This window comes from Trachurus japonicus, chromosome 5, assembly GCF_045865225.1.
Source record: "Trachurus japonicus isolate A0001 chromosome 5, Traja_1.0".
In the NCBI taxonomy this organism is placed as follows: domain Eukaryota; kingdom Metazoa; phylum Chordata; class Actinopteri; order Carangiformes; family Carangidae; genus Trachurus; species Trachurus japonicus.
Window position 1 is genome coordinate 26,486,155 of NC_140911.1, and position 25,611 is coordinate 26,511,765.

At 42.1% G+C, this 25,611-nt stretch overlaps 1 protein-coding gene across 1 annotated transcript in view; it reads left to right on the plus strand.

Annotated features, from left to right (window-relative positions):
- Nucleotides 1–25,611, plus strand: part of nav1b (neuron navigator 1b) — a 98,813-nt gene that overhangs the window by 58,264 nt on the left and 14,938 nt on the right. The window contains exons 6-15 of the mRNA XM_085777039.1: nt 1,373–1,732; nt 17,010–17,160; nt 18,167–18,467; nt 20,021–20,777; nt 21,341–21,754; nt 23,517–23,558; nt 23,656–23,816; nt 24,384–24,557; nt 25,107–25,159; nt 25,514–25,537. Coding sequence (XP_085633165.1) covers nt 1,373–1,732; nt 17,010–17,160; nt 18,167–18,467; nt 20,021–20,777; nt 21,341–21,754; nt 23,517–23,558; nt 23,656–23,816; nt 24,384–24,557; nt 25,107–25,159; nt 25,514–25,537 — 2,437 coding nt within the window. The remainder of the gene's footprint in view (nt 1–1,372; nt 1,733–17,009; nt 17,161–18,166; nt 18,468–20,020; nt 20,778–21,340; nt 21,755–23,516; nt 23,559–23,655; nt 23,817–24,383; nt 24,558–25,106; nt 25,160–25,513; nt 25,538–25,611) is intronic.

Sequence of the window (25,611 nt, forward strand, 5' to 3'; positions counted from 1 at the left end):
TGTGAATGTGTAACAAAAACATTGAGAGATAAGGAACAATGATCTGCTTTGATTTCACTTTAAAGTTTCATAAAAGAGTGTCTCTGTAGTAAAACCAAATCAGTTATCTCTGTATTTTGAAATAGTGCCAATATCATGGAAGCTATGAGCCATTTCTGATTCTCTGTGAAGCTTTTCAGCCTCATTTAGATCACCGTTTTGATTATACTCCCTCACATTTGCAGTGTGGTTGTGTATAAACTACTTTTGTCTGCCTGTATTGGCTTCTGTTTAATGCAAGTTGGCAAAACATCAGCAAGCCAGATATTTTCCTTTAACAGTGGCAAACACCAATAAAATGTTTAACTATTAGGTGCCCAAAAACACAGCCTCAAATAAATGCAAATCCTGTGTTTGCTCAAATGTTATAATAAAACCTTTATCAGTTGTGATTTAGTGGGTTTTGTGTCTGCATCTTGTTTTCAAGCACCTAGTGACCAGAAATTGGGATTCTATCAAAAATATTTTACATTTATTTCTTTGTCAGACTTTTAACTCTCAAATATTGACATGGTATCAACCTCAAAAATCCAGAATAACAGCTAATCAAAAGCTCTTCAAATGAATTTAAATAATGCATGTGAATCACCTCTTTCAACTATGCAACCTCACTGTTAAACATACAGTATGTACTTGGCATTTGCTACCATGTTGATCTCAGCTGTATAGTTGTTTCAATTGACATTATTTGGTTCAACAAGATACAGTACTGTATCACTCATTGACAAAAGTAAAAAGTCTCACACTTTCAGTGCTGGTGTGGCACCACAAAACCTTCACTTTGATGAATTATCCATCAACAAAGGATAAAAATATCCCCGTGGTCGTAGCCATTGCAATATTTATTTGGGTGAGCTGGTTCATCTAGTTATGTAATCGGCAGACACAGACGCTCACAGCCATTTGGAGGACATTTCTAACACTGACCCACTTACATGAGTGAATAGGAAGACTATGATAAACACTATAACGAATAACGGGAAGAGATGTGTTGCTGTCTGCAGCAACATTTCTTGGGTGTGGTCATCTAAAGCAAAGCTAATGATGATGAGTGTGAATGTGAATGTATATGACTCAAAGAGACAGATGCCATGTCGAGACAAAGATACAGAAGTTCCTCTCTTTGCCTTTGGGCTTGGATGACACATTTCTAGGTTTTGCCCCCTGAAGACAATACAGTGCAATTGATGTGTATGGCTCAATAGTAACTCAATACCACAGTGGGTTTCTTTAAATGTTCTCTGACAGAGAAAGAAAAATGTTTTTCTTGGTTCTCTGCTCTCACATGTTTAAAGATAAGACATGCTGACCCTTCCCCCATGTGTCTGTCCAGCTGTCTGGAAAGCAGTAATGTGGGCTACGACAGCGATGAAACCAACGCTCGCAGCATCTCCAGCCTGTCCAACCGCTCCTCACCTCTGTCCTGGCGCCACGGCCAGTCCAGCCCCCGTCTGCAGGCCGGCGACGCCCCGTCGGCCACAGGCGGCGGCTACCAGGGGAGCAAGACCGGCGCCCAGTATACGGCCCACACCATGCCGGCCCGCTGCTCCAGCCGCCTCAGCAGCACATCTCGCATCGAGCTCATCGAAGGGCTGGACGTGGACGACACCGATCTCAAGTCTGGTTACCTGAGCGACAGCGACCTTCTAGGAAAGAGCCTTCCCGACGACGATGACGACAACCTGGCTAATGGGTAAGAGCATCTGAACTGAAGACCAGCATAGAGTGCCGAAGCGGAAGCAGGAAGTAACGGCACCATGGGACCTCAATTCGAAAAAAGTCTCCATACAAATGAACGGGAGTCCAAGTTTTATTTAGTGATCCGTTTGAATTGTGCCATGACAAAAAAATATGTCCTCTACCTGTTTAAAACATCACGTTTCATGCCGAGAAATCAGCAGTTTGTTGTAAAACTATTGTAAAATAAAATTCCGAAGAGTCCGTAACCAGAAAGACTACAAGTCGCGTAGGTGACGTCACACACCAAATGCCGCCCTTTCCCGTGTCAGTTGGTGACGTATTTTTTGTGGGACACTAGATTTGTAGTCCGCAAAGCGTCGTCACACAAAATACATTCTTCTGTTGCCGTTTTATGATAAACTGCTGATTTCTCGACATGAAACGTGATGTTTTAAACAGGTAGAGGACATATTTTTTTGTCATGGCACAATTCAAACGGATCACGAAATAAAACTTGGACTCCCGTTCATTTGTATGGAGACTTTTTTCGAATTGAGGACCCATGGCGCCGTTACTTCCTGCTTCCGCTTCGGCACTCTATATGCACACTCGATCATGGGCTTAGTGTAAGTGCGCAAGTGTGTCTATATAAGGTGAATTGGTTTGAACCTCTTGTTACCATGACAACGGGTACCAATTATTGACCGCAGATGATTGGGTACCGGTTTGTCCTTCTGGCCTTTACCTTATGACTCTGAAAAGGTCGGCATGGAGTTGTTGTCAGATTGCATTTGCCTCCCAGGGGTCAGACATGTGATCGGCCTCCTGCTGTAATTGCAGGACATCGTTTCATGCCACATTTCACTATCCAATTAGGTTGCACAGACCATATACGTTTTACCATTCAAGTCCAGTGCCAAAAACTTTCATGGGGAAACTTTTTCATGCCGACATGGTGTTTTTTTACTCTGTGTTGATATCTGATGTTTTGTACACTTGGCAGACCTATCAAAGAGCTTTCATCAGCAGTCTCGGGCTTTCTTTCACTCTTTAAGGATTTCTCAAAGTGCTCATGACATTGTCAGAGGCTGTTTTCGCTGACTGTGAGAGAAAGCGCCTCACCATTTCTTTTTTAGCAGAGGAGAGACCTTATCAGATGTTGTGTTGGTTACCCAATAAATGCTCCAGTATAAAGTATTGGTCAACAGTAACAGAAGCAACGAGTAGTTCAGATCACACATTCCTTTTAAATAGAAATGCTACATCCTACTCTACCCCTCTCTTTTTCTTCCTGCTCTCTGTCTTCACCCTTGCTGTCCTCCTCTTGACATCCTTGGAGTGTCTTTATCTAATTTCCTTTCCCAAGTTGACAGCTGACAGGGAGAGTCAGGGAGAGACAGACACAAAAAGAGGGGGAGAGACTGAGGGAGAGAAAGAGAGAAAGAATCCAGGACAGTTCTCTTGTGTGGCTGAGCAGCTTTATCGCCATTGCACATGCAGTGGGATTTAAGCTCAGTCTCTGGAGCGCTCGCTAGGCCCCGCAAGCCAGGTCACGTTCTTACTACAGAGTGCGTGGAAGAGAAGGAAGACATGACACATTTTGGAAGAGTACAAATTAGAACAAAGAAGAAAAAAGTGTTCAGTTGAAGCAGGACAACTTAAGTGAAGGTGTGTAAAATGTGGAGCAGAGGTGAATCAGGATGACATGATGAGACTTCTGGTTGGAATGATTTAAAAAAAGAGATGCTCTACTAGATAAAAAAAAAAGGACGCTTCATTTGAAAAGGTTTTACATTTTTTGGGAGGAGAGAGGTGAAAAAGATCAGACGGCAGAATCCTGATAAGGTCAGGATTAAACAGGGATTATGTCATATGGGTCCATTCCTCACAGAAACACCCATGGACTCAAAATCCACTTAAATCTGACATGTATTTTGTCCTGTCCCCTGCTGCACCGGCTCTTCTCAACAACAAATCAAATACATGCGAGAGGTGAACTTGCCCCCTGCTTTATAAAACCACAGGCACCAAAAAATGCTAACTGCTTTTACATAACTGCTTTTTTAGAAATGCCTCATAATGCTCACCGGTGTCAGCAGTCCCCGGAGATGCTTTCAAGGTGACTGTTAAACACCCTGAGTAGATTATTACCATTCACACCAAGAGGATTATGGGTGTGTTTGCCTACATGCTATGGAAAATATATCTTTCTGTATGTTCCCTCCAGAGTCACAACAGGCTACTTTGGCTGCCAAATGTTAAGATAGGTAAATACTGCTATTTTCTCTTTGACCTTGAGTAGGTTGCACACTTGTACTTGGAGGATGGAGCTCATTTCTATGCTTTGCTGGTCTGTATTTGCATTAAAGTATCCCTGATTCTCCTGCAGGGATACGGTAGTACTGTATGTCAAGACTTAATCCTGCCTCTTTCATAAACATACTAAAAGCCTTTGGTGTAGATGACTAGCTAATCTGTTTTTTGAAGCAAGCTCAGCAGCACATGCTCTGATTTTTCTTCTGGTAGTATCCTCTTGCAAATTCTGTGATCCATTTGTATTTTACTGTACACCCCCTGTCATACACACGCACACACACACACACACACACACACACACACACACACACACACACACAGTTCACCTCATTGAGAACCATTAGCTACCAGCTCTTGAAAATAGATCAGGCTCCTCCTGCGTAACCATGGAAACCATCTTGAAATAGACTGTAAGGAGAGGTGCAATTTGTGCCTCCCTTTTGCTAAAGCCAGTTTTACATTGCCATACATCTCACTGATTTTAAATTAGCCCTAATATAATCAACTATATCTGAATGTTTTCAGATCATAATGCTTGGATAGTGTACGTAGCCTATAACCAATTTACCTAATAGTCAAATTGGACTATATCTGGAAATGGACTGTGAAATAATAACACAAAAGCCATGTTGTTGCTTTATAAGACTCAAAATGGACCTGCAGCATATTACTGGCTGTCTAATGGATATTGATTAACCCACACCAGGCTGTACTAGCTAGTTGAGGCCAAATGTATACATGCTGACACTAATCACTGCTTCTGGGTGTCTGTCATCAATAAACTCACCACATACATGGCAACTCTCTCATGATGTTCCATCTTTCCATCAGAGAGAAGTCACGTCTCTGTAGCTGCACACAGAGTCATGGTGACAGGCTTTGTCGCAGTTATGGGAAAAATTATTCAGAGGCTACATGTTTTTTTATCTAATCATTTATTTTAATGCAAACCTCCTGTTTGTTCCTCAGAAATATATGTCATCTGTTAGCACTTGCTATCATTGGAGATATTACCGTATGTCAACACACAAACCAATGAGACCTACACCCATTAAAGCTGCATTATTGGTTTTTGACCACCAGAGGATGGAAGAAGTCAGAAACATAGCACACGGACCTGACTTACTGTGTATGGCCTTTTTAAGTACTTTTTTTTTTTTTACCTTCGCCAAGGAGTTGATGTCTCAATTTGCATCAGATGTGGAGAAGGGATCAGGCCATTGGCCAGAGAGAAACCCATTAAAAAGATCTGTATCGTTTACTAAGAAGTGTTCTGTTTGACATCGGCCTTGGTGGAAGTCTGTGCTCTCTGAGTGTCCCTCCAGTTGACATAGTGCTACAGAAGCTGTGATTCAACTCTATGATAATATCAGAGACAGTACTTTAGGACGTTGTTCTGCTGGGCTGCATATTACATGTGGTACAGTAACTTTTTTTGTGTTTTTTTCAGTGGTTGCTATTTACTTTAAGTCACAACTGAAATTGTAGTGTAATATTACAATTATTCGTAATTTCCCATCTCCCTCAGTAGACTCTGTGTCTTCTTAAGATGTTGGTTGAATTTACCAAAACAAGCACATTCTCCTTTCACTAAGACCACCGTACAGTCAGAGTGTGTCACGTCTCAGAGGAATTTTAGACGGTTTCGTATTTAACCTTGACCACTTCACTTCTGACCACGTCAAGAATCAAAACCGTTTCCTGTGGTTACATTCTTCACACTAAAATGGCAAAAGTTTAACGATCACTCATATTATATCACCCCATTGTAAGCCATATTTAAAACACTGGTTTATGGGCAAAGCAGTAATCACATTACATTATGGCCGTATGACTGTTTTTTCCATTTCTGGCATATATATTATGACTCCTAATCAGCATCAGTGGCATTGAGTCAATCATGGTTTATGTTTGACAAGCACTGAGATGTAGTATATTTAAGAAGTTTGGTTTAGCTTCACTTTCCATGTCTAATACAGATGTTCAGTGGGAAAATGACTTGTTTTTTCCATAATGTCATTAAGTAGATGGGGTGAACGAAAGCCTAATGTTTGTAACAGAACCTGAGCATTTCACGCAGGGGAACTGAACATGATTATTGACAGATTTATGTATTGTCTTGGCAGATTAACAGTTTAGAGACCTTAAATTGGAAGGTCTCAATGAGAAAAAGGCAAATGTTCTTTCAGCATTTGGTAAGTTTCCAAACTTCTTGGCGGACAGAGATGGGAACTGGTGAGAAGCACATAAAGAGCTATTGATCAGTACAGCACCTCATAGAAAGCTGTAGTCGTGCCTCACTTACCAGCTTTTGTTACCCAAAATCAATCTTTTTCTCAAAATCTGAAATGGAAGGAATATTAATTCTCAGTCGCACCAGCGAAAGTGTTGTAGCTCAACTGAAATCTGCTTTAGTTGTTTTTTTATCCACTTGGGGGCAGCACAACAAGCTATAATCACATTTAGACATAGTTTTACCTCGTAATAAAACGTCATTATTTATAATATGATAATAAAATTCATTTGGAGCTGTGTTACAGGTGATCTGATGAAGTGTATTATTCAGCATAGCTTTTAGCACATGTTTGGTTTCCACTACCTCCTCCAGTAATATTTTGCAGAATTAGCTGTTAAATGCTCAACTACTTCCACCAACAAGTCGCTAATGTTGTCTTCTGTTGGAACTGGTTGTGTAATATTTGTGCATTTATGTAATTATTTAGCCAAGATGCCACGCCATGATGCTCTTAGTTAATTATAATATAATCATGAAATAAACACAGACTTTATTGTAGACATGATAGAGGACACATTTCTGTATGAATATCAAAGAGTAATTAGATGTTTTATTATGTTCACTCATCTGGAGAAAGTATTAGACCTTGTTAAGCTACCACATAGACTAAAGCAGATTCATCATAGCCGTCTCAGGTTACACATTGTGGAAAAGGACAAAATGACTACTAGCCTATTATCCTGTACCACTGTATCATTCTCTACAATGTAACAAATGGTTTTGGGAGGCTACGTGGACATCTGGGGGATGTGGACTGTACCAGCTTGTACAGCAGCAGCATGCAGGCAGCAATGCAGAGCAGAGAAAGGAGACTGGTTCAGCAGCATCACACCTCTCATCATGCGGCAACATGGCTCGGGATGTGCTGCCATGGCAACCGTCTTCCACTGACCCACTGATGGGCTGCTCTGTGTGTCAGTGTCATAGCTGCTGAATGGATGTGAGAGATGCGAGTGTGCATTGCTTGCTGCTGGTTTGTGAGAGAGAGGAAGAGAAGCACAGGTAGAGAGAGAGAGAGACTGGTGTGAAGATGACATGCCAACCACAAAATTAGATTGGTTCAAAGCTATTATATATACTATTTCCATTTGTCCTGCCATTTCCAGGACTTACAGTAGCACTGGTTTTGAAAAATTATTTTTATTGAAGCAATCTGTAATGGGATACTGTATGACTGACCCAAAAATAAAAGCGATATTTAATTCCTTTAATGGGGAAAGCACAGTTTAATGTTGTAGAGGAAATTATATATAGATTTCCACTCACACATTGAATGCATTTCATTGCTCTCTTTACTGTATACTGTAGCTAAGCCCTTAAGGGCTTAGTTTGCTCCTTTGGCAATGCCATTGCCATGGTAACCATAATAAAGCTTTGCCCATGCTAGTGAGTGGATCCGTTAAAGACTTGGCATGTACAGTATGAAAGTGAGTGTAATTTTCTAAATATTGGAATACTTTACCGCCTCGCTCATGGAAACTATGTGTATCGACAAACACATTCTGTAATGCACAAAGGGTTTGCTGCAGTCATCTGATCCTGGATCTGTGCCCCTGGCAGTCTGCATTCAATTTCCCTTTCCTGCCCGTGTTAGACCTCTCTGTAGTCACTGAGTGCTTCCCTGACTATTGAAGCTTCACACGTTTTCTGACCTACTTAAATCCATCTGCACAGAAATTGGGCTTTGGCCCCTCTGGTCTGGTCTTCCGCAGGCGCTGCTGGGATTACAGTTGAGTGAGACCACCTCTTGGGGTCAGTCCTTTATGGGCTACGGCTCAGTAAGAAGGGATGTGGTTTTCTCGACTCTGAATACTACACACACCCACAGGAGGGGGCACACAAATCATCCTGAAATATTTCTTTCAAGCTGGGTTAATTTGTCATTTGCATGTTTCATTGTGGTTTAAGAAAGAACAACAAGAGAAACCTTCTCCATTAGAGCCAGCCATGAGTTACTGTGAACACACAGTGCACACAGACCTCTGAAGTCAGCCGCTCTCACACATCTGGGGTCAATATGGAGCTCTCATTCCCCAACAAGGGTCAGTAAAGTACTGGATCTGGATCTGGAGGACTCTCGCCACTGTTCACCCCCTCAACACTGACTGAACCCTGAAGCCTCCACCTTCACCAGCATCCTCAGCCACGTGAATAATGGACCATTACAGCAGCACCCCAGGGTGTATGAATCATCCCTGTATCATGTCTGCGTGTGGTCGTCTGGGTGTGGGGTTTAGATTCCGACAGTATAATACTCAGCCCCAGGTGGAAAATATGATACATCTACTCTCTTCACAAATATTATGTTTGAAAATGTAAATCATATGGTAGCATACTTGTTAACACATATGGTACCTGGTAACAACATGTAACTGCATCTGTTGGAGTTGGTTAAAGTTGGTTAATGAAGTACTGTGTCAGTTAAAATGAGTAGTATGAATTTGTGTTAGAGTTAAAGCAGAAGTAAGCGATCCGGTGGTTTTGGCTAACTTCTTGTCAGCCGATGGAGTTAGCAGTCCCCGCCCTCGTCCCTACGTCACCACATTCACGCGCATCCCTTGGCTGCACACACAGAGAGGACCGCCCCTTTATGCCATTCTCTCTCCTCATTGGATAAAGGTTGTAGGATACAAGGAAAGTTTTCTCCTGGGCTTACAGCAGAGCAGAGTGACTGACAGACCCGTGTTTCAGACCAAACACTCTATAAGTGATTGCTGTCGGAAGATAGAACTAGAAGACTTATATTAACACAAACATTCCGCTTACTTCTGCTTTAAAAGAGTTTGAGAACAACACAAGACAGCCTCATTATCAGCAGTATCACTATATTCCAGAGTAAGAGGCTGTAAAAGTGGCACAGCCTGAGACTTGGTTTCTGGTTGAAGTGTGTACTGTATCAGCTGTATTGTAGGCTACATCTGGGTGGATGGGGGAGGGTTTCCTGTCTTAGGTCGATGGAGACTGTACATTCATTTTTCCAGTCCAATAATCTGACGACAAGACCTTTTTCCGGGACTTTGCGGAGATGGGGTGGCCGGCTTATGTCCCAGACACAGGCACTGATGCATCTCAGGCCCATTTACTACACTGATCACACTGCTCTGTGATGACGGCAGCCTAATCCAATTTGCAGAGCTATGGTTAGGGTCTGTACAGTAAAATTAGGCACCGGGAGGATCAGAACTGGGCTGATGCAAAACTCGACTGGATTTTTCATCCGTAGTCCTTTTGAATGAATGAGATTTAAACGGACATAAATCACTGAACACTGTTTTCTTGTGAAGCTGGCTTTCAGAAATAATTTACCGCACCGTACCGCTGAATCAAATGAAGAATGACTGCTCTTACTGAGCATCCAAGTCCTACTTTTTTCCCCTAAATGCCAAGTGGTGCCTCCCTTAATACAGTTAGATCATCCACCCTGAACTGTGGTCACAGGAGACCCAGCTTTAAAGTCAGTGTGCCTCCTGCTGGAAGTTTAATGTCATGACACATCATAAAAAAAGCCAGTTCAGATCCAGGTTTACTGCACATTTTTAATCCCCTTTAAGATTTATAAAGGTTTTATATTTGAAGTTTTACCTGCTGAATACTTGTTTTATGGCTCATCACAAACGCCTGGCTGGAAGATGCATTAGTTTGCCAAAAGTATGCACACCCCCCTTATCCATGTACTTTTGGCTGTTTGTAATAGTGTAGGCTGAGCCCTTCAGTCTCAATCAAGGGGAATCTTTATGCTACAGTACATTTAGGAAAATGCTGTGCTACACATTGCTGGCAGCGGCTTTGGGAAGGCTCTTTTCTTTTTCATCTTGACAGTGCTCCCCATATAAAGACAAAGCCAGATCCCAGTTTGGTGTAGAAGACTTGACTGGCATCATGAATTGTAAAAATGACATTTGATGAAAGAGCCAGAGCTTATTGTCCAACATCAGAGCCTGACCTCACTAATGATCCTGTGGCTGAATGGGAGCAAATCCTTATCCCTGTAGTCTGCCTCCAAAATCCAGTGGAAAGCTTTTCCCAAAAAAGTGGAGGTTATTTATGCAGCTGCGTACAAATATTCATGGCCCTGAATGAGATTTCAACAATCAGACAGAGGCCTTTGATGGTTTGAAGGCTTTTCATCCTGGCTTGTTGCCAGTGCCATGCCATGGCACTTCTCCATGTCTCAGCTGTAATCATATTTGCTACCAAGTGGCTGCCAATTAGCCCTAAATATTTTAGATACATTTACAAAGACCCTCAGAGAACGTGAGATTTTATATCTCTGTCCTTTGAGGATATTTATAAGAAATCTCTGGACTCACATATTGTACTGTAGCACAGTTTACTGCAGCAGAGGGAGACAGCGGCGTTGATGGATCAAAAGCCACAACAGTAAAGGTCATATCATGAAAATGGTTTCCTGTCTGGTAACCTCAATAAAAACAAGTATAGGTCCTCATGGTGCTGTAACTTCTCACAGATGGGCTGAATCTCTGTTTTTTAACAGTTTGTAAATACCCAGGCTTGGTGGCAACATAACTGAATGACCTAAGCAGACACGTAAAGGATGTTTCTGACTCAAGCCATTTGGTTATCAGTGGAGGACAGCTGTTGCTATACAGTGCAAACATGACCTCAAGCCTTTTTGGATGACAGTGTGTTTAGCAGCTCTGTGGCCTGGTTGAGATAAACAGGAGACATGACAAATACAGTCCTTTTTTCTGAACTGTAAACAATTTATTTCATCATCATACCAGATGAAATAAACGTCCAAGCTTATGTTTTGCTATTAGAAAATGGAGCTTTAAAGTAACCAACAGGTATTTAAACAGAGTGTTTGATCTTGTGTGTGAGCAAAACAGGAAGAGCAGCGGGCAGAGGGGTGAAGCTCCTTTTCAGATGTTGATCAAGGAGGATTTTGCAAAAAATGGAGGCAGACACAACAAGCTGCTATCAACCTAGCATCGCACTCTGTTAAAGAGATTTTCTTTGTGTCTGTCAGACGCACTGACAGCGAAACAGTTGTTTAATTTTAACAAAAAGTAAAACCACAGTCATCTAAAATTCCAGTTAAGCCGACTCTGTATTTATATTGCAAAATGTGGCTGGATGTGGAAAAACAGAGAGCCTCAAAACTGTAATACATCATACGGGTCAATAAGTTCCTCTTGTTTGAAATATTAGCTGTTCAAAAAGTTTGTTTGTTTTTCAGCATCTTTGCTTTTTCTGCTTTGTAATGGATCTCATCTGACATGAAATGTAAGTGTTCCTGTCATTTGTTGTGTGCAATCCTTTACAACATTTTGAGTGAAAGTAATTCCAGACTCAAACTAAACTGATTTTGACTGAAGAAGTGGACTGGGTGTGGGACCTCTGTGGGGGCTTTACCTCCTGGTTAGTTTACAAAGTGGTGATCTGGTGAGATCATCACAGTGAGACTGTTCCACTGCTAATGAGAAGGGGAGGGAGGTTTTCCAAGGCTGTTCATGCCTCGCTGGAGGTGCTCGTGTCATCTGTGGGTTTGTGGTTGCACTGCAGTGATTCAGTCTTTACCTTAAACTGAGTTTTTCCAGCTTGGCAGCAGAAGGGTAATGAATGAAGATGGAACACATTTTATTTTTAGGTGCATACATCAATCATGGTAATCATCTCTTAAATGTAAAGGGGGGTCTGGTGCTGGAAAGGTCCATTCATATGAAGTAAAGATGATTAGTCCTTTTGTAGGCATAGGTCTAAACCCCCATTGTGACATAGTGACAAAACAAGTGCTTGCTTATACTGTACGCCTACTGGCTGGAAAAACGGTGGGCATGACGTTGTTTAACTTATAAGAACATTTTTTTGTTTTGTTGGGCTTTTTTTTTTTTTGCAATTTTTCCACATCAGGGAACAAAGACTGCAAATTCAAATTCTTCTTCCAAGATGATCTTGATATCATTTAATGAATTGTCACTGCAAAACTAACCTTTCCAATTTAGCAAACATGGAGCAATAGCCAAATGCCATTGTACAGTAAATTAGGCAAATTCAACTAGAACCAGTTGTCATTTATCATTCCCAGCTCTTAATATTTTTGATTAAGTTGCATTAGCGTGAAAAAGTCAAAGGACCCCTTCTCATAACAATCCTCCCAACATAGAAGGCCTACTAGCTAAGAAAATGCTACACACTGCGTAGTAGGCCTACTGTAACATATAGAATATTCTTCTTTTATCCCTATGTAAAATGGGAACTATAGATCAACAATACACTATTCATCTACAAAGTTTAAGAGACAATGTCACTTGTAACAGGGTTTCAGATAGATTTTGAAGACTGAGGTAACTTAGCCCTACAGTATGTAACATCAGAGTTGTTCATATTAATTAAATGGAGAGAATAGAGGCATGAAATATTAGTCTAGCCTATCCGTTTTTACACAGACTGATGGTGAAATATTAATATATTGCCCATTTTATGTCATATTCTGGATATTAGCAGACTCCCATACGGATAACAAAATTTAGACTGTTGTCATCATAGATGGCATATTTGTCAACCAGATGGTTGAAAGCATCCTAGATAGCGCAACAATGTTTTTAACAGCCCCCTAATTAACTGAATTGCAGATGTATCTGGTCTGAATATGCTAAAAAGAAAAAAAAAAAGGTGTTATTTGTAAGCCAGCATTTCAGATATGATAGGCTTTATGATAGGCCTAGTAAACCACTACTTGCAAGAAAATAATAGTTATTTAGTGTTGAGAAGTCATTGAATTTAGATATCAACACGCAGTCAACTGCAACGTCATTCTTCAACAATCCAAGTGGTGAGGTAACTTTGAGGTCACTACTCATGCAACGTCCTCAAAGCTATACAATTTCAGATTATGATGGTTATAGACAGTTTAATCAAAGAAACACATTTTATAATTATTTATAATAACTAAGTAGCCTGCGCTATTTTAACTAATTATCAATTTGAACTAAATTTCAACTAATTATCAACACAAATAATTGACGGTGCCGAGCGGTGAGATGACCTCAAGGTTACCACTGTGGTCTCAGCCGTGACGTTGACCGTCACCTCAGAGCACTATGGGGGTCTCTCTCTCTCTCTCTCTCTCTCTCTCTCTCTCTCAGTCCTCGTCATCCCTCTTTTTTTTCTCTCTCTCTCTCTTTGGGGAGAGAGAGGAGGGGGTGTAGCCTGTCCGGTGGCCGGCTGCTCCTCTCTGCTGGCTGAATGGGAGAGGAGAAGAAGGGGTCTCTAGTTGCGGAAGATATGAATTTAAATCTGAGCAGCAACACAGACGAATAACGGAAGTTGCGCTTTGTAGCCGAAAACTGTATAAAACCGGTCCCAGTCCCAGATGAGCGGTCGCGTCCTCGTGGAGAAGGTGGCTCCTCTGCGGTCGGTGCCAACAGCTAAGAGGACTTTACTTTTCACGCCAAGGAGGTAATGATGATATTTCATCACTGCTTTCCCCCGAGACACACACCGGACAACGTTTGCGACATGTTTTAAAGCTGTGAATTTTGCTACAGAGGCTGCCTCTATTTGCCCTCTAACTAGGCTATAATTCATCTAAAAATAACGGTTGTGTCTTTTATGGGACGGTGGGCTAATAGATTTAATTTGCTGGCGTTAAATCATTGTTAATCTTTGACTTTTGACTGCGTTACAGCAGAAGAGTTTTAACATTAGTCGATAAACTGCCTATTCTTTCTTGCAACTGCATCTTTCCACTGTAGAAGAATATTTCCGCTGCTTTATTCGGTGCTTGAGTAATGTCATTGTAGCCTACTGTAGCCTAATATTTTAATGATACACATTTTCAGTAAATATATGCTTTTTGAGGTAGTTACTGTTGAACAATTTCACACACACGTGCGGATTATCTTGACATGAGGTTGGATGTAATCATAAAGATATGTGCAGGAGATTTATTTGTTGACACTGATTTGGCTCTAGAAATGGTAACATCTGTGGTAACAGTTTTTTATTCTTGGAGGACACTGCAGTGCTGCTACCACAGCTATCTGTATAATAGAGGGTGTCTTCACCGCTCACTCAGCCATAGGCATGCAGATCCTGGAGCCTTGTCTCTTCTGTCCTTGATGCAGAAAATATTGACAGTGCCAGATCTGAACGGAACCGCATGATGCATTATTCGTGTGCTCACACACTGTTATCTCATCTGATTTTAAACAGGATAAAGCTCATAGCTGGTTTTAACGCAGAGACACTTGAACTCTCTTTTCTCTGGTAAATATTAAGTATGCTTGCGTTTCTATAGTTTGCAGTGACTTCCACCATTGCTGCAAACCTGGTCAAAGTGGCAGCCAAGCACTTGTGTTAGTAGTCCACATGTGTGTGTTTGATTTAAATGATGCTGGGTTAGATCTACATCCAAGTCTGGACAGTGATTACACTGTCCCCCGACCTGCTCCACCCCTCACCAATCATCCCTGATTCTTCTTAAATCAAAACATTTTCACTGCAACCCAACTCAAATAATAGCACGGACACACACAAATCAGAGCGATGTTGGAGCTGTGCCACGGAAAACAAAAAGTTAATTGCCACCCTATGTATGAAGTATGCACTTTGCTAGTGTACAACTCCCACCCTATCCCTGTCTGGATTTCATCCCTGGGAGCAGACAGTTTGGCTTGTAATATTAACAGCCCACAGACCCTCCTGCCTCTTCTTAGCCTGACATCCCCATGGGGTTATTCATGGCCCCTCTGTTGCTCCTGACAGAGGTGGTATTGTTCAAACACACGAACATCTGTACTTAATGTAAATTAAAAAAAAAAAAATCTTGTTATTGATGCTATGAGAACACAAATAACACTTAAAATTCTCAAATCATACATTTATCTTAAGTATTTTTTCTTTCTTGTGTCAGACCTTTACTCTGAGGTCATGTCCTTGTGGTCACACATACTCACCAAACGTTGATTTTGATGTGTCAGAATGCTCAAAACCAGTACAAAGTGTCAAGCTAAGCTTTGCCTCTGTTTTACAACTGCAACTACAAGTCAACTGCAGCCATGTGATTAAATCCAATTCTGAATGTGTATGGGCCATTTTTGTCTCCCTGTATTTTTCTATGCAATTCCATGTTCCCTGCCTCTGCTAATTGCAGACTGCAGAGCCACAAAGAGCATTTTCAGCTCAGCGGGGAAAGCAAAAGAAAGGGAAAAGAAGTGATTCAGCTCAAGTAATGACTCAGCTTTTAAAGGGTCTTATTAATTTACCTTTTCCACTGTGCCACATATTCATGCGCCAACACACATTTGATTGCCACCTGTGGTTGCCAGAAGAAATGATGGGGAACGTAATTATACAAAGTCCAAGCTGGACTTGCATTTAGCTCTCTGGAGATATAATTTTTAAGTTCAACAAGGCATTATTGCTCTTCTAAAGCACATAAGAATATTTTACCCTTCCATTTTCAACTCCCCTTGGACTCTGAACAGTGTTATCCTCCGGTGATGTTTTGGTTGACTGAGAGGCTACACCTCTTGTTGAACTCTACACACTGATCTGCATTTTAAATATATTCAAATATGAATGTATCCAGAGATCTGGTGTCCACTGTGCAGTTTCCATCCCAGCCTTCCTCAGTCACGAGAGGGGCCAGTCTGGCAGCATCTGTTTTAGGGCGATGCAGGACGTCATTGTGGGGTGGAGGGAAGGGTCAGCGAGGGTTTAGGAGCCTGTCACTCTGATTTCTCTGCTCCTTTAGAGCATAAGAGACGGCATTTTTAACCCTGAGCGGTCAGTTGACATACTTTTTCTTCATTATGATTTATCAGCACATCCTGCTGATACTGCAGTTGTGTTGACTTCTCTTTAAAAGCTGCTACCATTACCATTAAATTACTATTGAGCTTAAAACAAAGATTGAGTAAAATGTTTCAAACAATTATTGAGGTTCATGAAAGAAAGACATGCTGTTTTGATGATGTCTTGCTCTTGTACATAATGAAGCATGTTAAAGCAGAAGTAAGCGATCCGGTGGTTTTGGCTAACTTCCTGTCAGCCGATGGAGTTGGCAGTCCCCGCCCTCGTCCCCACGCCCCACATTCACGCGCATCCCTTGGTTGCACACACTGAGAGGACCGCCCCTTTATGCTGTTCTCTCTCCTCATTGGATAAAGGTTGTAGGATACAAGGAAAGTTTTCTCCTCGGCTTGTGACTGACAGACCCGTGTTTCCGACCAAACACTCTATAAGTGATTGCTGTCGGAAGATAGAACTAGAAGACTTATATTAACACAAACATTCTGCTTACTTCTGCTTTAATGGTTTAAACAGGATTTTGGACAAGTGGTCGTGAGCTGAAAAGTCAAGTGTTTTTGATTATGTTGAGCTTTGGATCTGTTATGATACGGATAATTCTCTGTTTCATTCAATGAAACATCCACCCCTGAAGGTTTGTTCACCATATGGCCTGGACCTCTAATGTATTAGTTGAACCAAATCAAAGCAGCTGTAGCCATGTTGGAATTACCTGCTTGTTTGAGCATGTGGCCACCTCCAGAGCAAACCCCACTGCAGACAGATGGGTTTACCACTGTTGCAACCAGCTCTTTGTTCCTTCAGATTCCTGCAACTTTTGCAAACTGTTCATTCACAGTGTTTTCAATTGCTATGACAAGTGGGTAATTATGCTAAATTGTCCATCCGTGTGTTGTTTCAGGTGGGATGAGAGCAGCTCCATTAGCAGCGGGCTCAGCGACGGCGACGGCGAAGGCTCAGACAACCTCAGTTCAGAAGAGTTCAACGTCAGCTCGTCTCTGAACTCCCTCCCGAGCACACCCCTGGGATCCAGACGCAACTCCTCGGTAATGGTGAGCTGAGAGACGATGTACCTGGCCGTCTGTCATACAGCATGTGGCGATTGTTTGCTTTCTTTTGTCCTGTTTTTGTTTGTATAAACGGTGCTCAAGATTTCAGATGAGGATTTGACTTGAAGCATTTTCAGAAATATGATTTACAGTATGTTGTGTATAAAATGCATGTCCCTCTATGCCACAAAAAGGCACCACAGCCCTCGTCTCTGTCATTAAACAGCGACTTCGGAGAAGAGTACAAACCCTCTACTGCACACTGAAAATTTACTTTTCAGTGAAGGAGACGTCTTGTATGCAGTAGCAAAAGAAAATCATTCTCATTATGAATTTTTTAACAAGCAAGAAGCTGTATCAGACACAGTTTTTTTTTCATTTCTAGCAGAGAATGTCTCAAAACATGTCAGGAGGGGATTGTTAAATTGATCAATCTTCTTTTATGTTGACTTTTAGAGCAGTGGTTGTGGAGGCTCCTACCGTTCTCCATTTTTGTCTTAATTATAGAAATAGTGCTTTCTTGCAGATTGCTCACCAGGAAGAAATGAACATTAGTGGTACTCAATGAGCCATCTGTCGCTCTGTATCACATTCATGGCGTGCCAAGAAGCAGCATGCCCAGTTTTGTCCTCCGCCTGCCTCCTCAATGCAACACATAATTTTTCTATTATAGTGGAGGTGTCTTTTTCCTCCACTGCACAGTGACACATTCAAAATCTGACCTGAAGTTTAGCTATATTGTTAAGTTTTCTTTTTCTTTCTTTAACCTGTTGCCTTAAACCTATTAACAGTTTCAATTTCCCCTTGTTTTGTTTTCCTTCCTCGGTCTTCCTCTGTGGTTTTCTTTAATCAGCTCAAGGTATATCAGTCTATCTCTCACTCCTTCCCACTGGAATGCAGCGTAGATGAAACAGAGATTACAGAGAACAGTCAATTCCACAGATAACACAGACCATGTCTGACAGTCCCCCGTGCTGTGCCCCTTCCCTTCCCTTCCTCTTGTCTGCAGCTCCGCACTGATGCAGAGAAGCGCTCCCTGGTGGAAAGCGGACTGTCTTGGTACAGCGAGGATGGCAAAGCTGTCCACAAGCTCGACAGCTGCAGCTACGACACGGGGAGTCTCAAGACAGAGGCCCCGAGCAAGTGGAGAAAGAAGCCTCCCAGCCTCAGTGAAGATCTCGGGGTTAAAGGTGAACTGAAGAAGCCACAAAGTTTGGGTCAGCCAGGGAGTTTCAAGAAGGGCCGTAATCCTCCGGTGGGCGTGACATCCCCCATCACCCATACCTCTCAGAGCATGCTCAGAGTTGCAGGTAAGATCTGATAGCTTATTTTTCCACCCCATCTCTGTGTCTTTCCATTTGTTTGTCTTTTTCTCTGCTATTCACATTCCTATAAGGATTCGGTGGAGCATTGTTAATGAAAAAGATCACTGCCATCCATTATCTCTTTGTGTGTTTGAATCCAAATGTAAAACAGTGTCTGTTTATGGAGCAGCCAAGGCGGATATCTGCTCGGTGTCAAGATGAATACACACACGTTACCACTCAGCATAAGCCAGGTTTTGATTTGTAGCACAGCACAGAATACTTACAGGAAAAAAAGCACCGTGAAATCCATTTCATTGAGAAAAAAAATCTCCCAAAACCATGTTTCTTCTATTATCTCAGAGAAACGCCTGTTACTGTACATGTCTGTAGAGACACTGTGTCTGCCATCTGCAGCAACTAATTTTATTTCTATGTCCTTTAAGCCCCAACAAAACATGTCATGATTAAATAATAGGCTGGGAAATGTTGGTATTGGAGCTCAATTGTAACCTTTCATTTCAACTAAATTTCAGCTTTGAAAATAATTGATTGGAATTACTTTTGATTGTAGGTATTTTGGCTGCAATTTAAAGGAAAAACATTCTTTTAACTGATGCAGAATGATTTAAGGAGTCAGATGTGTTTTATTTGCTTTTATGAATGTACCATAATTATAACTTGACTTGTAGCCTTAGGTTAAAAAACTGAAAAAAAAAGTATTTTAGCCTTTTACCCTTATCTTTTGACAAACCCTTCATCTTCACATAGTTAATGCTCCATTCAGATAAGAGTTTTATTTTATCACATGAGGATTTCTTGGTATGGTTATGGGTATGGCTAAAAAAAAAGTTTAATTTTGTACAAAGACCTTTAAAGGTAGTCTGCTGGTGAGTCACACTTGATGTCATGAGTACATAAACTCTAAGTAAACACAGATGTTCCTTGCTTCTATCGCCTCCCAGCTGTAAAGGCTTGGATGATATGTATATTTTCCTTTATGTGATGCTTTTAAGTTCAAGAGAAATGATGGGTTTGTTGCCCCTCAACACTTAACAGACCTCCTTCATGTTCACCACCCCTCACAGGGGTCTGCTGACCTGGGTCTCCTCTCCACCAGCAGGAACACCTTTGGGAACAGGGCCTTCCGTGTGGCAGCTCCCACTCTGTGAAACTCGCTCCCTCTGGCAATTTGTCAAGAACAGACTCAGGACTGGTTCAAATCAATGCTGAAAAGCCGCTTGTTCTTGCAGGCTTTTGCCCGCTAATTTGTTTGTCCGTGTTTGCTATTGATTTTGTTGTTGTAAAGCGACCTTGGGTCTCATCATGCTATGTAAATTAAAGTCATTATTATTGTATACTGAGATTTACTGGGTTCACCTACTCATCAGCTCATCCAGTCGGTCCCCCATGCTGAGGGGTGACGACATGCCAAACCAAGCAGCCAGTGCTTTCTTGCTGCTCCTTCTCATCACACAAATGCTCTCGGTTGTGAACACAACTGTCATAATGTTGTTATTCATCTCTCTCTATATATTGTTCTTTCTTTCTTTATGCAGCACCTAAAAGTGAGAAGCCACTGGACAAATCCAAGATGTCCATCAAGACTGCTGGTCTACAGCGGTCCCGTTCTGACGCTGGCAGGGATCATCACGGAGAGCACCGAAAGCCCCCGTCCGGTTTAGTGAAACCCACCGCCGGAGCCTCCTTCGGTTACAAGAAGCCCACAGCCACTGGTACCGCCACTGTTATGACAGCAGGGGGCGCCACCATCTCCAGTGGTTCTGCCACTGTGGGGAAAACCCCCAAGTCATCTGGCATCCCTGTGAAGCCTGTGGGCGGAGGACCCCCCTCGGGTCGGAAGAACAGTTTCGATGCCAGCAGCGAGCAGAGCTTCTTGGGGCCAAACGCCCGAAACAGCATTCAGTACCGCAGCCTGCCTCGACCGGCCAAATCAAGCACGCTCAGCGTGATCGGTCGCCCCGCAGCTCGGCCCATCAGCAGCACCATCGACCCCGGTCTGCTGAGTTTGAAACCTGTGCCCATCGCCTCCACGGGCCCCAGGGTTAAAGAGCCCAGTAGCTGCAGTAGTAAAATGTCTAGTCGAACCAGCAGCGGCCCAGTGAACCAAACAGACAGGGAGAAGGAGAAGGAGAGAGCCAAGGCCAAGGCTGTGGGCGTAGACATAGACTGTTGCTCTCTGAAAGGAGAGGACACTCAGTCTGAGTCCACAGGAGAGTCCACTGTGAAACTTCATGGCCTCAGACGGACCAGCAGCAGCAAATACCCTGAACTGTCATCACCCACCACACCAAGGTTTCTCATTAAAACACTACTTCAAAGAGTCATTTCACCTAAATCACAAAAAAAGCTGCGGTGTCAGATTTATTGTATATTCCCTTGATTTCTGCTGTCACGCTAGTTAAATGGTTTGGAATGAAATTGCAGTTGTGGTGCCCACAGAATTGAAAAATGTCATCTAAAAAATTCAACAGCTATATCTCTTCTCTGAAACAGTGTCCCAGTTACTTTACTTTCATTAGTTTCTCCTCGAAAACAACTTTCTACCAGAGAAATAGTCCCGAGTAATGAGAACGCTGTTTGTTTGGATTTATGTTGCTCTTGAATTTTGGAGGCAGACATCTCAGAGACTTCTTAGAGACAGCTGTTTCAAAACTTTGTCAATTATGGCCACAACTTTTCTGTCTGGGTATATACAGTAGCAGGAGATTTATTTTCTCAATGTTTGGATGAAAGACAGGATATGAGTGGCACATATCACACACATCCACATCCAGTGATCATTTTTGAGTGTCATTAATCACAACATCACAGTCATCACTAGTTGGTTGACCTAGTTTCTTCTGTCCAATTCCTAGGATGCTGAACACCAAGTCTCTGGGTCGTCCGCCCAGCCTGGCTCACCTAGACAAGGTCAACTCCAACAGTCTTGACTCCTGCGTGACCATCCAGGACCTCCCACCCAAGGTCCCGCCGTACTCCAAGCTTCAGGACTTGGCTGGTTCCCACACAGCGCGCCTCACCCCCAGCCCGGCGCCCATTCTCCACATCGATTCTCCCAGCTCCTACGCCAGTGAAAGCCTGAGCCTGAGCGCATCGCCGCTGCTCTATCCCAAACTGACCGGAATGCACCGCAGCATGGAGTCCCTGCCCCTCCAGATGAGCGTACCCTCTAGCACGAGGTTTCTCACAACCGAGACGCGTGACAAGGAGGAGAGGGGTACGGGAACCTGGGGCGCTGGGAGCAGAACCTCCCTCAACCTCACAGACAGGCAAGTCTCACAAATACATAATGTCCATGCTCCCGATTTTTTTTGTCTATGTTTTTCTTCTCAGTGATTCTGTCATGTTTCCTTGTCATTAATGTACTACATCAGGGGTTCTCAACTAGTCTCACTCTGGGACCCACATTTTCCCATGGACATTAAGTCGCGACCCACTTTTATAGAATTCAAACCAAGATTTAAAAAAAAAAGCCTTTAAAAACGAATTTTGCTCTTAATTGAGCAAAGTGCATTTCAGAGCACATGAATGAAACTGAGGAGGACCATGACAACTGCATGTAATTGAATAAAAATATCAAACTGCACAAAATGATATATTTGACTTCTAATGCATCTCTGCATTCAGAGCATGTTCACAGAAGTGAATAAATAACAAATTGCACAAAATAAAGACCCACAAAACAAAACAAGGTATTTTCACTGCATTCAGGCCACATTAATAAGAAACTGATATCTTTGCATTCAGAGCAAATAATAATAAACTGAGGAGGACCATTGCACCTGCATATGTGCCATTGTCGTGTGCCTTTCAAAATAGGTTATATAATATAACCTGTATAAATATATTATAAATGATTTGGTAATGGTTTATTTCAACCAGTTACTCTTTATTAAAAATATGTTGATCTTCCTCTTGCCTCTCAAAAATAGAGGAGGACCAACCTCCTCTGACTCTGTGGACCAGCCTCCACTAGTTATATTTCAAAATAAAAGATATATCCAACATCACATGTGCATTAAATATGTACGTTTTTTGCCCAGCTGTCTGCGACCCATCCAGAACAGGTCCGCGACCCACTTTTGGGTCCCGACCCACCAGTTGAGAACCACTGTACTACATTGTTGTTGAGAATTACAAAATTATAGTTTTGGTTTGTGGGCAAGATCACAGATCAGCACACCATCTTAATTTAGAAGGAAATAAATAATAAAGCCACTCTTGTTGTGGTAGTTTCATCTCATTAGTCATAATTATGTGATATTTTGTAACAACTCTAATTTGGGTAGGCATCAAAGGGCAATCAACGGACAATTTCGAATTTACCCATGGTGTAAAAACAACACAAAGGCCCTGAACCACTGGAAACAGAATTTTGTTTCCTATCGTTCATTGATTTAACATTTTCTTGCACAATGTAGCAATTTCTAAAATATAACAGGGAATCCACAGGGCCCAGGAACTTTTAATCCCCTAAATCCATCATGGGGCAGAAATGAAAAATGACATTGGATCAAGGGTTTAAACAGAAACACTTTTCTGTCTTCTCATAAACAAAACCAGTATTAACAGTAGAACCAACTGCATGTATCTTAGCAATGAACAGCGTATGAAATGTAATGTCAAGTTGAGCAAGTGCTTCAACACTGCGCTATAAGTTTTCTTGGCAGCTGCCTCTCCTGCACATGGGGAGCCTGAGCTGTCATGTGGAAGATGTAGTGTTGGAACCCGGTGGAAAATGTTCTATTTGTCAAAGTGGAGATGACCTGAAGTATTTCCTGCCAAAGGAAATGTACTCTGAGGCAATCCCACGCTATGTGTATGAAAGCGACCAGTGTGCCATATGGGCTGCATGTACAAAAAGGACTGGAATCCAAAGCCTTTAGATGTCTACGACAGTTATGCAGGTCTTACATCAAGACGTAATGACAGTGATTGCATAGAAACCTGAGAAACATGCTATATTTATTAAAGTTCTTAACACTGACTGCTTGTTCTCTGTTAATAATGTTCTTATTTTGTTCTTCACAGCTTGCAAGCAGACAGAAATACTTTGCCGAAGAAAGGCTTAGAGTACGTCAAAACAATTAACATCCAAGTATCTATTCAAAAAATTTCACACTGATGTATCGTCTTTGTTTGAAGTTAAAGTGACCTCTCTTCTCTTCAGACGCTACGGCTCGAGTCTGTCAGAGAGTGAAGGAAGCAAACCGGGAAGGCGTCACTCCCACACCATAGTCAGCATGACAGAGAGCGACAGCCCCCCTCAGCTGCCTTCTCCCACCCGCCCGCTCCACCCCTCCTCTGGCAAGGCTCCTCTCACCAACGTGGGTGAGTCTGCCTGTTCTGTTTGGCTGCCAAGTTCTAAAAACACTCTGTGTTTGAGCTCTGAATTAATGAGTCTGGAGTTGTTTGATAAGCCGTCCATCTTATCGTAGATTATTACTGTGGACAGCCAGACTGAGTTGAGTCAGAGGGAAGAGTCCAACGAAGTTTTTACAGTTAAAAAAATGTTGACACAACTCGTCAATAAAGCAGTGTGTCATATCGAAGTGGAGTTGAGTGGGGGGACATATATTGTAGTTTATTATCAAATAGAACCAGGAAGTGACATGTGAACATGATTATTCTATATCTGCACACATATGGGCTTGAGCTGAAGTCTGAAATATGCAGGAGATGGAGGCAATAGGGGGTCATGTCAGACTATATTTATCTCTTTGACTGTTGTGGAACCATAGTGTTGCCTTTCACTGAGTCATCAGAATAGGGGTGCTATACCTAGGTGTAGGCGTACTCTGTGTGTGTGTGTGTGTGTGTGTGTGTGTGTGTGTGTGTGTGTGTGTGCATGCTACACTGCCACTCACTAAATTATTAAACGTCTCTCTTTTGTCATAGTTGCCCCAATTTCCAGTGTTTCCCCGAGGATATCGCGCTCCAACAGCATCGGGCCCCCGAGTGACTCAGCCTGTGATCTGTATGGCACCTCCCCCCTGGGCAGCAGCATGTCCCTGGCTGACCGGCCTAAAAGCATGATGCGGTCCGGGTCTTTCCGTGAACCCGGGGACGATGGTGAGCCTACTGAAGTGGCCTCTCCCCAGGGGAGTCTCCCAACATGGCAACATGGCTTCAGTTGATACAAACCAGTGCGCTCACTCTGAAGCAAAATGTCTGAATGTTTTTTTTGTTTTCATGAACAATGGCAGTAGAGTGGAGCCTCTGTGCCTCCATTATGGATTAATAGGGAGTTATTCAAGGATTTAAAAGCACCATATGTAATCCATATGTAAACATAAGAAGAAACCTCTCACCAATAATCTAAACCTACTTAGACTGTGCACTGTCAGATAAGTGGGAGGCCTACAGTACACATTCTAAACACATACAGTCATAACATAACCTTCAAGTGCTGAATGTGTTTTGATACTATTGCAAAGGTTTGTGTACACCAGTAGTGATCTTAAATATTGACTGTGATTATGCCTGTTGATATAGAGATATACTGTGCAACAATGTAGGCATTTATTTGTGACAGAAGAAAGCAGGAACTGTAGGCAGATTTATATGAATGATATTCCTCAATTCTTTAAGATATTGATGTCCACTTTGTCTTTCTTGCAGTACATGGCTCTGTACTGTCTTTGGCATCCAATGCTTCATCCAACTATTCCTCGGTGAGAAGATACAACCATTTATGTTCAAATTGATATTTTTTTTATTTGTTGCTTTTGCTGGAGATTAGTTCTTTTTGTCTTCAGTTTTAATACACTGTTGTCAAATGTGATTTAGATTTAGATTTAATTTAGAATTTTACAGCTTGAAATAATGACCAAGTCAAGTCAATACAGGCAAATTGTATCAAATAATTGTTAGACTTCTATGATCAAATGAAACAATCTTTACATCTCTACAGTTGGTTTCCATACAGTTGATTATTTAGTAGCAATTTCAAGGTTGTAATTCTGTCATCATCAAACTCTTAAAACGTGGTATGTATGTTTTACTTGCTTTCACCATGCCTTCGTTAGAATGAGGAGAGGATACAAGGGGAGGTAAGGCCAACGTGCCGTCAACTGTTCAGCTCGCATCATCCTTTTTGTCTGTGTCATCTGTCAGTCATTTCCTG